This window comes from Tupaia chinensis, unplaced genomic scaffold, assembly GCF_000334495.1.
Source record: "Tupaia chinensis unplaced genomic scaffold, TupChi_1.0 Scaffold000387_1, whole genome shotgun sequence".
Taxonomy (NCBI): domain Eukaryota; kingdom Metazoa; phylum Chordata; class Mammalia; order Scandentia; family Tupaiidae; genus Tupaia; species Tupaia belangeri.
In genome coordinates this window covers 1,285,191-1,297,237 of record NW_006159889.1, presented here as the reverse complement: position 1 = coordinate 1,297,237, position 12,047 = coordinate 1,285,191, and the positions used below count along the sequence as shown (strand labels likewise).

General features: G+C 58.0%; 1 protein-coding gene across 4 annotated transcripts in view; it reads right to left on the bottom strand.

Annotated features, from left to right (window-relative positions):
• The window catches only part of PTPRF (protein tyrosine phosphatase receptor type F), an 88,740-nt gene continuing 76,693 nt past the window's right edge, over nt 1–12,047 (bottom strand). For 3 of the 4 annotated variants that reach the window (XM_027773907.1, XM_006153751.3, XM_027773908.1), the window contains 13 exons: nt 8,874–8,906; nt 7,980–8,077; nt 4,464–4,587; nt 4,130–4,305; nt 3,334–3,453; nt 2,884–3,038; nt 2,521–2,806; nt 2,257–2,435; nt 1,917–2,043; nt 1,604–1,729; nt 1,175–1,329; nt 948–1,083; nt 1–513 (listed from right to left, as the gene is read on the bottom strand). In XM_027773907.1, the coding sequence (XP_027629708.1) occupies nt 445–513; nt 948–1,083; nt 1,175–1,329; nt 1,604–1,729; nt 1,917–2,043; nt 2,257–2,435; nt 2,521–2,806; nt 2,884–3,038; nt 3,334–3,453; nt 4,130–4,305; nt 4,464–4,587; nt 7,980–8,077; nt 8,874–8,906 (1,784 nt within the window). In that variant the 3' untranslated portion in view covers nt 1–444. The remainder of the gene's footprint in view (nt 514–947; nt 1,084–1,174; nt 1,330–1,603; nt 1,730–1,916; nt 2,044–2,256; nt 2,436–2,520; nt 2,807–2,883; nt 3,039–3,333; nt 3,454–4,129; nt 4,306–4,463; nt 4,588–7,979; nt 8,078–8,873; nt 8,907–12,047) is intronic. The other variant, XM_027773909.1, reaches the window with a different exon arrangement.

Genomic DNA, 12,047 nt, shown 5'->3' with positions numbered 1-12,047 from the left:
AAAAAAAAAAAAAAAGAAAGAAATCCCAACCCCCACAGTGGCCCATTCTGCAGTTAAGAATTTGCAAAAGGAAAAATCAGAGGGAAGAGACTAGAATCCCTCAGTCTACCCCATTTAATGTATAAAAAAGGAGGCTTTGTCCCCATCCCCACCCCATGAGAAGCATGAGAAACGCGGCAGCGGGACAGAGAGCTTGAAGCGGGCTCCAGGCGGGCCTGATGGGCAGAGGGGCCATAGCACCGCCTGCTGGCCTGCCCACTCGCCCAGGGTCCTGGGCTCTCCGGAAAGTGTGGCAATGTTCCTGAAACGCTGTGATCCCCGTGGGCTGTGCTCTGCCAGCGACGGCATCCGTGCAGGAGGGCTGGACGACGGTCGGTATGGCTCAGAGGAGCTGGTTCCCCTCCGGAGCCCCCCAGGGGGCAGCGGAGGAGAGGGGAGCGGTAGTTACGTTGCATAGTGGTCAAAGCTGCCGAGGTACTCCAGGGCCGCGCGGTAGCACAGCTGGTACTGGTCCTGCCGGGACAGGGGCTGGTCAGTGAGGACCTGTGCTGGCCAGAAGCAGGTGCCAGACCCACACAGCCACCCAGGCCTCGTCCTGGGAAACCTGAAAGCACTTCCGAAGGCTCGTCTGTCTCCTTCCATCTCCCAGGCCCTCACATCGAGCAAGTTCCCTGTCACCTCTGCCGCGTTTACCTGCTCCTAAACTGCACCCCATGGGGACTGCTCTGCCCAGCCGGGACCGGGGCCTGCGGCACTGCTGGTGCACAGTCCAGAGCAGCTGCACAAATGCACACGCCTCCCCCACCTTGCCCACTGGCACACTGGGTGGAGCAGGCTATGCGAGGTGTTGGCAGCGTGAAGGATGCATTAGACAACTGCTGCCCACAGGCAGCCCGGGGTGCAAAGACAAGCCTGGTGAGGCCCTACCTGTACACTAGTCTGCGTACCTCTGTCTGCACCATGGCAGGACGCTGTGTGCGGAGGGTCTTCACGGTCTGGAACATGTCGACCACGCCCTCGTACCGCATGCGCTCCAAGACGATGCTCAGTGTGATGAACACCCCGGTGCGGCCCACGCCGGCACTGCTCAGGGACACAGGTTGGTCAGGAGTCCTGCTCACCCTGGGCGGCAGTGGGCCTGCCTGTGCCCCACGGGCCCATGGGGCCAGCCCACCTGCAGTGCACCGTGATGGGCCCATCCTGCCCGAACTGTTCCTTGGTCTTGTGCACCTGCCCGATGAAGTCGATGAAGCCCTCGCCCGTCTTGGGCACACCCTGCTCTGGCCAGTCTGTGAACTGGAACTGCCGGATCGTCCTCGACTGCCCATCCTGGGAGAGGTGGCCGGAGGCAGGGTTAGGGTGTCTCAGGCAGTGGCCCCACTGGACTTGGGGAGGCAGTTCAATGGCACAGGTGTGTATACCCATGAAGTTGCCATGCTTGGGGCCACCCCAGGAGATGAGCTCACATCCAATCTCTGTGCACCCTTGGGGATTCCTGAATGGGGAGCTCAGGTACCCTGTGGGCAGCGGCCACACCATGAGTGCCCGGGTAGTGTCGTGGACATACATGAGTGCAAACAGGCACGCTTTCCTGTCCACTCACCCGGGCATCCGTGACCTTGAACTCCCGCAAGATGTACTGGGGCATGTTGTACTCAGCCATTGGGTCGACGACAAAGTACTGGTAGCGGGCAGAGCGCTCTGCTGGCCAGTACTGGTGGCACTTCTCCTGTGGACAGAGGGCCCAGCCCAGGATCAGGCAGAGAACAAGGGGACAGGAGAGCGGGGTTTCAGAGGATTGTGGTGGAAGAGGGGTCCGAGGCTATGCTGATGGGGGCTGGGGTGTGAAGGAGAAGAATGAAGGGCGTCTCTCCTGGGTGGCTGCGTTCCCCGGGAACAAGAAGGGCTGGGCTCACCCTGCCCATCTCCCGCAGCTTGGTCAGCATGACGACGATGGTGGAGCGGTGTTCCCACAGCATGCGCCAGAAGTCCTCGGTGCTCTCGGCCAGAGGCCCCTGGGTGGCTATGTAGGCCTTCTGCTGTCTGCATGGACATAAGACTGGACATGCTGGAGGTGCTGCTGCCCCCAGGCTACCCTAACTCTGCCTGGCCCTCGGGGCCCACTCAGACCATCCCTCCTCCAGGAAGTCCTTGCTGCTCCACGCAGCTCTCTCCGATCTCTGGGCTGCTCCCACTCCGCCGCGTGCAAACCTAGGTACCGACAGGGCACAGTGGGGCAGTGACAAGCACGCTGACCTGTAGCCGTCCAGGAAGCTGGCATTGATATAGTCGGAGCCCTCCACACCACGGATGGGCTGCAGACACACACGGGTCAGTTCGTAGGGCATGATGTTCACCAGGCGGTTCTTGAACTTGTTGCAGGGCAGGTTGGCGCTAATGAAGCGGGACGTGTGGGCCTTGGAGCTGGCCAGCAACTACCGAGAGAGAGGACTGGTCAGGCAGGGCTCCCTATGGGAGGCTACCCCCAGGCCCGAGACAGGCAGGCCGCCTGAGTCCCACCTTGAACTCGAGCTCCATGGCAGTCACACTCTCTCCGGGAGGCACTTGGCCCAGCTTCTGGATGTGGGCGTAGAGGTTGCGGGCGGGCACCTCTGTGTGTCCACACGTGGCGGCCTCCAGCAGCGCCTCGTGGATGAACACGTACTGGTCCTCTGTCTGCACCATGTAGTTCCTCTGCGAGCGCATGCATGTCACGTGGCCATAGATGTCGACCGTCTTCTCGTGCTTCATCCGCTCCAGCATGGCATCGATCACGATGAAGCAGCCCGTGCGACCCACGCCCGCGCTGCGGGACACAAACTCCCCTCAGGCGAAGGCCCGCCCCTCCCACCCCGCCCCTCCGGTGGCGCTGCACCCTCTCACCTGCAGTGCACCACCATGGGCCCGGCATCCAGTGGGTTGCAGGCCTTGACCCTCCGCAGGAAGGCCAAGATGGGGGTCGGGTACTCGGGAACCCCGTGGTCTGGCCAGGCCATGAACTGGAACTGACGCAGCTCACGCTTCTCACTGGAGCCACTCTGGAGGTGAGAGTAGTGAGAGATGGGAGACCAGAAGTCTCCCGCAGTCTCGGGGCAGGGAGGCCACCCACCTGCCTCCCTGACGGGACTTAGAAGCCACACGAGGCAGCCTGATGGAGCTCATGGCACTGTTCCCACGGCATGGGGGGATGGTGTCACACTCACTCACACCTCTGAGCTGAACCCCTAACCCTCCGATCTTGGGGGCTCTCGCCCCGCCCCCCCACTCCAGCACCCCACTCAGGCACTGCCCTCACAGGTCCAGGTGTGGGGCAAGTACTGGGCAGGGCCATACCTTATGGAGCGCAAAGGTGCGCACGGTATACGTGGCCAACTCCACTGTGTCCAGCAGTGTCACCTGAATGAGGCCGTAGGTCTCAGTGCCACGGGCGGGCCAGTATTGATCACACTTGACCTGCAGAGAGACAAGCAAGGCGGGAAACATGGAGGGGGAGGACGTGTTGGAGGGTGCCCGGAGGCTCGGATGGGCCGAAGCAGGATGGCAGGGGGACTCTACCTATCTGGTACGAGGCCCCCGGCTCTGAGCTCTCAGAGCCACATAAGGTCCTTACACTAGGTGGCCGCCACTGCCCTGGTGGTGGAATGAGGGTCGTAATTGAAAATTATTTATTCAAGACCAGATCGCACCAGGCACATTTTCTGCCAAATTTACCCATAATGTTTATGCGCCATTTTCAAGCTCTGTAAATTTTACGTTCCAGTCAGTGCGTTGCGGTGCACAAGCAGACAACAGCAGCTCTTTCCACTAATTAACTCGGGAGATGTGGTAATGCCCCAGGAACTGTCGGGCATCTGGGGAACACGTAAACACCCCGGGAACATGCCGGCAACAAGGGCACAGAGAACAGTCCCAGGAAGGGACTGCATTTGATGAACACCCACCAGCACTGGGGAACATGCGACATCCCAGAACACCCCAGTCTCTGAGGAGCACAGTAACACCCCAGGAAAGCGACATCTGGGGGCTCCCTAGAGGTACTTCCGTCTATAGGGACAGGCGGAGGAGCCAGCTGTCTGCTGGTGGTAGTGTATTTCCCACCCACCTCCTGCTAGGGCCCTGCATGCCTCACCCGGGACTTCTCCTCCAACCGTGTCATCATGACCACGGTGGCCGTGCGCTGTTCCCACACCATCCGCCAGAAATCACCCATGGTTTCTGGCAGGGGGCCCTGTGTGGCAATGTAGGCATTCTGCTTGCGGTAGCCATCGATGTAGTTGGCATTGATGTAGTCACTGCCGGGGACACCTGTGGACAGAAAGGGGTGTGGGAGGGCATCATCGGAGGGACCTCAGCCCAGCCCAGCTGGCCTCCATGCACCCTGGAGACTCAGGGCACACTGTGTGGGATGAAATGCCGCCCGGGGAGCAGGGCCAGGGGACGGGAAGGCCCTGCCTGTGGCTCACCGTCAATGGAGGTGAGGATGACCCGAGAGTGGTCGTAGGCAATGACATTTGCATAGCGGTTCTTGGGCTTGTTCACCTCCAGGTTTGAATTCTCCCATGTGAACTGCTGTCCGGGGTCAATGGACTGTAGGGAATAGAGGAAGCAGGTGGATGGCGTAAGAGCCAAGGCCTACCTACCTCCCCAGAGGGGGCCCAGCCATCTCTGAACCACGGTGCCAGAGAAGGTGCACACCACCTCCTCCAGCCATGGAGCCAGATGCTGCTACATCACCTACCAGGGAAGTGGTGGAGCAAGGTCTCCTCTGACCACGGTACCCAATCCCCTCGCCTGCCTGAGTGGCCTCAGGGAGGATTTGGGGGGGGACAGGTCATCAAGGCTTGCACCCAATTAATGAAGTGAGTGTGGCCGGAAGGAAGTGATGGCAGCCCCAGTGCGGTACTGCACACTGTCCCAGGCTCTGGATGCCACGATACCTTCCCACCTGGCTGCCCTCTGTTCCTTGTCTCTCTCCTCCCCTTGCAGGTCCTGTAGGTAGGACGCGGGGCTCCTCCGCGCTCCTTCCAGGCTCTTTGCACTCTACCACCTTCCCTGGGTAACCTCATTTGTGGGTGGGATTTTTTTTTTTAATATTTTTCTATTTTATTTATTATTTTAAAATTTTTCCTATAGGGCATGAGTGCTCACCAGAGAAAAACAGAGAGAAATGAGAAAGCAAGCTGTCAGGTCTGGGACTCAAACCCCAGGCTACCATGTAGGAGTCCAGTGCCTTAACTACCATGCCACCTGCTGGCCTCGCTGGCGGGATCCTTACATCTGTGTGCTGGAGCTGCCCAGAGCTCCACTGTGCCCTCAGCACCCTGCTGAATTCCGGCAGCCTTCTGGACACCTCCACCTCCATCTCAGTCCTTTCAGAGCTGAGTTAATTGGCTTGCCTCTAGCCTGACTCTGCTGCTGGGACTTCACCTGGTGACAGGCACCACCACCCATCTCACTCAGGAGCCCAGGCCAGGAGCCTGCCCGTGGCCTCCAGAGTCCTCCCAGGGGGGGTGGCAGATGGCATGGTGGTTCAGGCACTGAGTCCCACATGGCTCACCATGGTTTAAGTCGCGAACCTGATGGCTTGAAAATCATGCCAGACATGAGTGTGTGCATGGCCAAAAACCCAGGAGGAAACCGAAGTGAGATTATGTGGTCATCCCCCTCAGGGGGTGGTTTCTCACTTTCCCTTTTACTCTCTCTGGCAAGCACACACCCCTTAAAGTGAACAACAAAAAAAAAAAAATCAAACAAACAAAAAAGCCCTCCAAGCCCTCTCCAACCAGTCACCATGTTCTGGTGCTCCCCTCCCCGTTAAGTGTCTCCAACCTGCTGCCACTGGCCGTAGCCAGGCCACCCACTCAGGCCGGACACCTCTCTGACTCTCTTCTTGCTCATTTCTGACCCTGTATTACGGAGTCAGAACGATCCTAAAATGCTATCTGAACGCCAATCTCCTGTTCGAAAGCCTTCCACAGCTCTTCTGCACCTCAGATGCAGCTGGTGACAGCTAAGTATGGCGAGAACTTCCGGTGCGCTGGCACTAAGTCGCTGCAGCGCTGTGAGTGCACTCTCGTCTAAGCCTCGCTTTACCGGCGGGTGCCATCCAGCGTTTGCAGAGCAGCACACGACGCCCTCCATACTCTGGCCCAGCCTCCTACCCTCCTCAGGTCAGTGTCACTGCGCCGTGAGACCCATACCCGTACACTTCACCCCTCGGGCCGCTTTGGTGCTGTCAGTCTGCTTTCCCCACACGCGTCAGGCACATTTTATACGTGGGCAGTTGTCGCAGTCACATGTTCAATGCTGACCCCATGGGTGTCCCCCCCCTGGCTGGGCTCCCTGAGGACATTTTTCCTGCAGACTTCCATACCACCCAGCTTGGGCCTGCACGTGGTCAGTGCTCACAAACGTGTGATGAGTGACTAACCAACTGCGAAAGATAACCGCTATGGGATCCTGGCTAAGAGAGAGCCCACGGCAACCCTGCGTGGCCAGCTAAGACTTCCCAGAGGAAGGAGGTCTTGTAAGGAAAGCTCAGATCAGAGGAGAGAAGTGGGTAAAAGTGGAAAGGGGGCCACTGTGAGCCCAGACAACCAGCCAGAGTCTCGGCGGATGGAATTCTGGGCAGGTGTAGGACGTGGTGTGGGATGGGCAGAAGACCAGGTCTTCCGGTCAAAGAACCAAGGGCAGGATCACAAGCTGTGTTACCCTGCAGCACACCCTGAGGCAAAGCAGGGCCCCGCTGGGGGCTCCACAGGCTTCTCTGCAGCAGACATGTTTGTCCATCCGCCTGCCAAGCTCGGCTTCCTCTGTGGAAACCTGGCTCGCAGCCCTTGGAATTGCCCTGGCCTACAGCCCACAGGAGGGTCATCTTGGTGGATGGCGGACATCTGACCGGAAGCAGTGCACACTCACAGTTTAGGCCAAGCCAACCTACCCATCACCTACCCCTCAATCACGTACCGAGGCCTGGGCCAGGTGCTGGGCAAGTGGGAATGAGGCAGAAAGACATCTCCACCTACTTCCCCGAGAGGACAGGTCTCTCCTTCAGCACCACCTGCCCTCACCAGACCCCTCCCCAGCTGGCAGCCTCAGTCATCTCCTGCCACCAGCTGTGGGTGGAATTAAAACCCTCAAGTCCTAGAGTCTGCCCCCAGCAGGCAGGAGCCCAGGCCAGAGCGGGATGAGCACATAAGGGCCTAGAGCCTTCTGACACCCCAGCTCTTGAGCTGTGCACTCAGAGAACACACATGAACCCCTCAAGTGCAGGGCACAGGGCATCAGCCAGGCCTGGTCCTGAATCCTGATTCAACTGCTCATCAGCTGTCTGAGCCCCACCTCCTTATCTGTAAGACGGGGTAACAGTACCCACTTCACGAGGCTGTGGGAAATTGGCTGGCATGAGCTCTTGATAGATGCCAGCTGTCATGGCTGCTGTCACTGATCTGCGTCTGTGTCTTTTTGTTTGTTTGTTTGTTTTGATTTTGCTATAGGGCGCATACACTCGCCACACAGACAAAGACAGAAAGCGAGAAATCACCCCCCAGGAGGGATGGCCATGCCGCAATCCCTTCTCCTCCGGATTTTGGGCACGCACGCACACGCGCCCGGCGTGAGTTTTAAGCCACCGGGTCCGGGACGCAAACCACGGTCGACTACAAGGGAGTCCAGCGACATAGCCATTACGCTAACTGCTGGTCCCTGCGTCTGTGTCTTTGACCTTTGCCTTGTCTGTGAGTGTCTGGGCACGTGTCTGAGTGTCTGACCCTGGGGGGCTCGCAGCCTTTGAAGCATCTGCTGAGGGTGATCTTTAGAGAGTATGGGTGGGGCCTTGGCAGACAGAGCTCCCAACCACTGCAGACCCTCTCTCTGTGTGCTCTGGGGCAGCCTAGGCCCCCCCCAACCACAGCAGGCACCTGGGACAAGGAAGGAGCTGACATGGGGCCAGACACATGGGAGGGCTGGGGACGTCTCACCTCGTATTCCTGGGAGAACTTCAGGCCATCGTTGGCTTTGAGGCGCTCGATGTTGTCGGCCAAGTCGGTGATGGGGATGGGGGGATGGTCGCGCATACCTGAGGAGCAGGGCAGTCAGCATGAGAGGGGTGGTAGAGACAGCACCAGTGTATGTATGTGCACATGTGAACACGTGTGACCATGGAGCACTCAGCACTGGTGACATGGAGACAGCAGCACATGCGGCGGCGACAGGCATGGCGGAGCACACAGTGGCTGGAGGGTGGGCGAGGGCGGTGTGAGTGCCGTGAGCATGTGGGAGCATGTCCAGGTGACGTGTGCTGAGTAAGGGCAGCAGGGCCCTGCCTGGCAGGTCTCAGGATGGATGGGAGGCTTCCTCCTGCTCAGGCTGGTGCTGGAGCCCAGGTCAGCAGCCATGACAGGATGGAAGCTGGTGTCCCATCACACCTGCCTGACAGCCCTCCTGCCCCTCACTGGCACCAGCCACCATGGGAGACTCGGTGACATCACTGCCCTGGGCTTGAAGAGTGTGGATGGAGTGGCCACCAAGTAGAGACAATGGCAGAGTGACGCGGAGGGGCACGGAGAAAGAGGCAGAGAGGAGGAGGGAGGTGTGGACATGGACAGGGGACAGGAAGCAGAGGCATCAGGAAGGTGTCAGACAGATCAGAGACAGGAGAGGCAGAGAGACAGTCGGGGCCAGGAGGAGAGAAAACAGAACTGGAGAAAGCAAGGCGGGCAGAGAGGAGGGCAGAGAAGGAAGACGAGGACAGCAAGAAAGGAGGAGGAGAGAGACCAGATTCAAAGGCGGCGGAGAGGGGGTAGAAAAAGTGGAGGAGTGGAAACAGACACGGAAGCCAAAGTATCCCCCACGCGGGAACTTTGAAAACTAACTTGAGATATTCGGGCAACTGGGGACACTGGAACCTGCAGAGAAAACAAAAATGGAAAAACAGCAGGGCAAGAGAAGAGAGCCCGTTAACCCTGGCGTTGACACTGCCGCCATCAGACACGGAGGAGGGGCAGCAGGGAGGGGGTCAGGAGGTGGTGACAGGTGTGAGGGCCTCGGCTATGGGACAAGCTAACCGAGGGCCCCTTCTGTGTCCAGGAGGGTTTGCATTTTGTGATGAAATGCTCAGTCCAACCTAACCCTGGAGCCTCTGCTATGGAAACGTGGCCTCACCTGCTTGTGGGTGACTTCCAGACTGGACGCGGGAGCACTCCCTTTGAGAGCCCACAGCCCTCTCCGCTCAGGCTGTGCCCCTGCCCACCGTCTCCTGCACACACGGCTTTGAAAAGGATTCCCTATTACAAAGTGCCCCGCTGGCTACTCCTCAGCCCACTGAACCACTTCTGGTCCCAGGACCGCTGTTCCACCTGCCACAGCCAGTGGCCCTCCCTCTGAGTCTCTGCACTATAAATCGCTCACCCCCTCCCACACCCTGGCTTCTGGGACACTGCACTCTTGCCTTCTGTTTTTTTCTTTTTTTTTTCTTTTTTAAGTTTTATTTTGTAATAGACCATGTGCTCGCCAGAGAGTGTGTGTGACACATCCCTAGAAGGGATGGCCACCCTACAACCCCTTCTCCAGTCTCCTCTCAGGATTTTGGAAATGTACACACGTGCCCAGAGGTTTTTCAAGCTGCCGAGTCTGGGACTTAAACTGCACAGTTGGTCACATGGGAGCCAGAACCTTAACCTCTGCAGCACCTGCTGGCCCACGTGCTGCTCCTTCTTAATCCCTGGGGCTACTTCTCAGCCTTCCGAACACTGCCAGCTGCCCTTCCGGGGTTCCCTTCTCAGCCCTTCTCCTCCTCCCCGCCTTCTCCCTGGGACAGCCCAGGATTTGACCACTGCATGCCCTTCACCACCTCCTGCCCTAGCCCTCGTGTCAGGGAGGGCCAGCCCACCCAGCTACTCAGCAGGCGACAATGGCACTATTCTTGCCACCTCCATGTGGACTCAAGCCCAATCCCCACTGCCCTCGCCTTCCTCATGTTTCTCGAGTCTGTCCCTTTTCTCTTCCCCCAGCCACCTCTCACGTACTCAATGGGGGCTTTAAAGCAAGTGGTGTGGTGGTTAAGACGTTGAACTCCCACATAGCTGACCACAGTTCAAGCCACAGACCCGGGGGCTTGAAAATCACATGTGAGTACACGGTCAAAATCTCAGAAGAATGGAGAAGGGATTGCTGCATGGCCATCTGCCCTGGAGGGTGATTTCTCACTTTCCCTCTCTCTCCGGCAAACGCACATGCCCTATGGCAAAAACCTAGAAACATAAACCTTAAAAAACTGACTAATCTCTTGCACTAATTCCTCCTTCTCCAGCCCATCCTCCGCATAGCAGCCAGAGTGACATTTCTTTTTTAAAAAAAATATTTTATTTACATTTATTTGTTATTATTACTATTTTTTAATTTGACCAGAAGAGACAGAGAGAGAGGAAAAGTGAGAAAGCAAGCCACCATGTCCAAGACTCGAACCACGGTCGGCCATGTGGGAGTCCAGCACTTTTATCCACCATGCCACCTGCAGGCCCTGAGAGTGACATTTCTAAGACACAGTTCTAACCAGAGTGCTCCCCTCCTGAAAGCCTTTAATGCCTCTCTGGTACCGTCAAGGCGAACTCCAAGCCTCTAAGCCCGGAGCTGGAGGCCCGCTGTGGCTGGACGTCTGTCTAACCTCCTGTCATCTTTTGGCTCAATACTCCTGGCCCCCAACTCCAACGCCGCAGAAACACTCAACTGCTCACTGCCTGACGCGCATGCGACGTCTTGGAGCTTCTGCACAGGCTTCTGTGCAGCACCACCCAGACCCCTCTCTGGACCCGTGCCCTCCCAGAGGAGGCTGCTCGGATTCCTCACACATCCAATCATGCTGGGCTGCACCAGCCTGCTCGGTCTGCCTCACGTGCTCCCTCAGGACACATACCCTCGGAGCTCAGTCACTCTATTGTGAGGAAGCCCGGACTACACGAAGAGCCCGTGTGAGGTCCCAGCTGACTGCCTCAGCCAGGCTCACCGCTGACGCATCCACCACCAGACACGTGAACAGGCCCAGGGGCCGGCCAACCTTTCCTACGAGAGCCAGAGAGTAAATGCCCCGGGCTTTGCGGCCCGCCGGATCTACTGCACCTCCCGACTCTGCCTTGCAGTGGGAAAGTCACCACGGCAGTACGCACATGAATGGGCGTGGCCGTGTTCCAGTAAAACTCTGTTTACAAAAACAGGTGGTGAGCTGTATCTGGCCACGGGCCACAGTTTGCCAACCCCTGGTTTAAACGGTTCTAGCTCCTAGCTCTCAAATCTTCCGGCTGAGGGCCCAGACATTCTGCAGCAGAGACAAGCTGTCCCTGCTGTGCCCCGTCTGCACTTCTGACTCACAAAAACTGTGAGCGCTAATACGTAATTATTGCTGTCTCAAGCCACTAAGTTCTGGAGTAATTTGACATGCAGGAATAGGTAGCTCGTACACCAGCCCTCTGTGTACACTCGCTCGTTCGGTTGTCTGTGTTCATTTCGCAGGCATTCAACAAGAACCCACCGTGCACCGAATACAAGGGCTGGGGACAAGCGACTCAGTGCCACAGAGCTCACACACTGCTACTAGGGCAATCCCGGCCCACGTGAGAGGCGGCGTGATGGAAGAGGCTGAGAGGTTGTGGGAGCCGACATCCAACCCTGCATGGGGGATCTCCCAGGAGGACAGGTCTGAGCTGTGTCTGCTAGGGCATGGGAACAGTGACATTTTAGGCAGGAGGAGCAGTTAGACAGCCACATGAGAGTGGAAGGAGGAAGGGCAGGAATCAATCCCGCTTGGCACTGAGGTTGGGCTCTGTGTATTTCGGGGGGTCCATAAGCAGAGCCCTTGATGAGGACAAGGCAGGGGCTACACTGTTTTACCACTCTAAGAGGTCACTGGGCCCCGGGCACTGGTGGCGGAAGGGTGTCTGCAGACCCTTCCATGCAAGGTGGGTGGGCACAGGGGAAGAGCTGGAAGGAAAAGGCAGGGATGCAGGCATGTGGCCTGGGTCCTTCAGAGGAGACCCCAGTGACCTGCCAGGAAT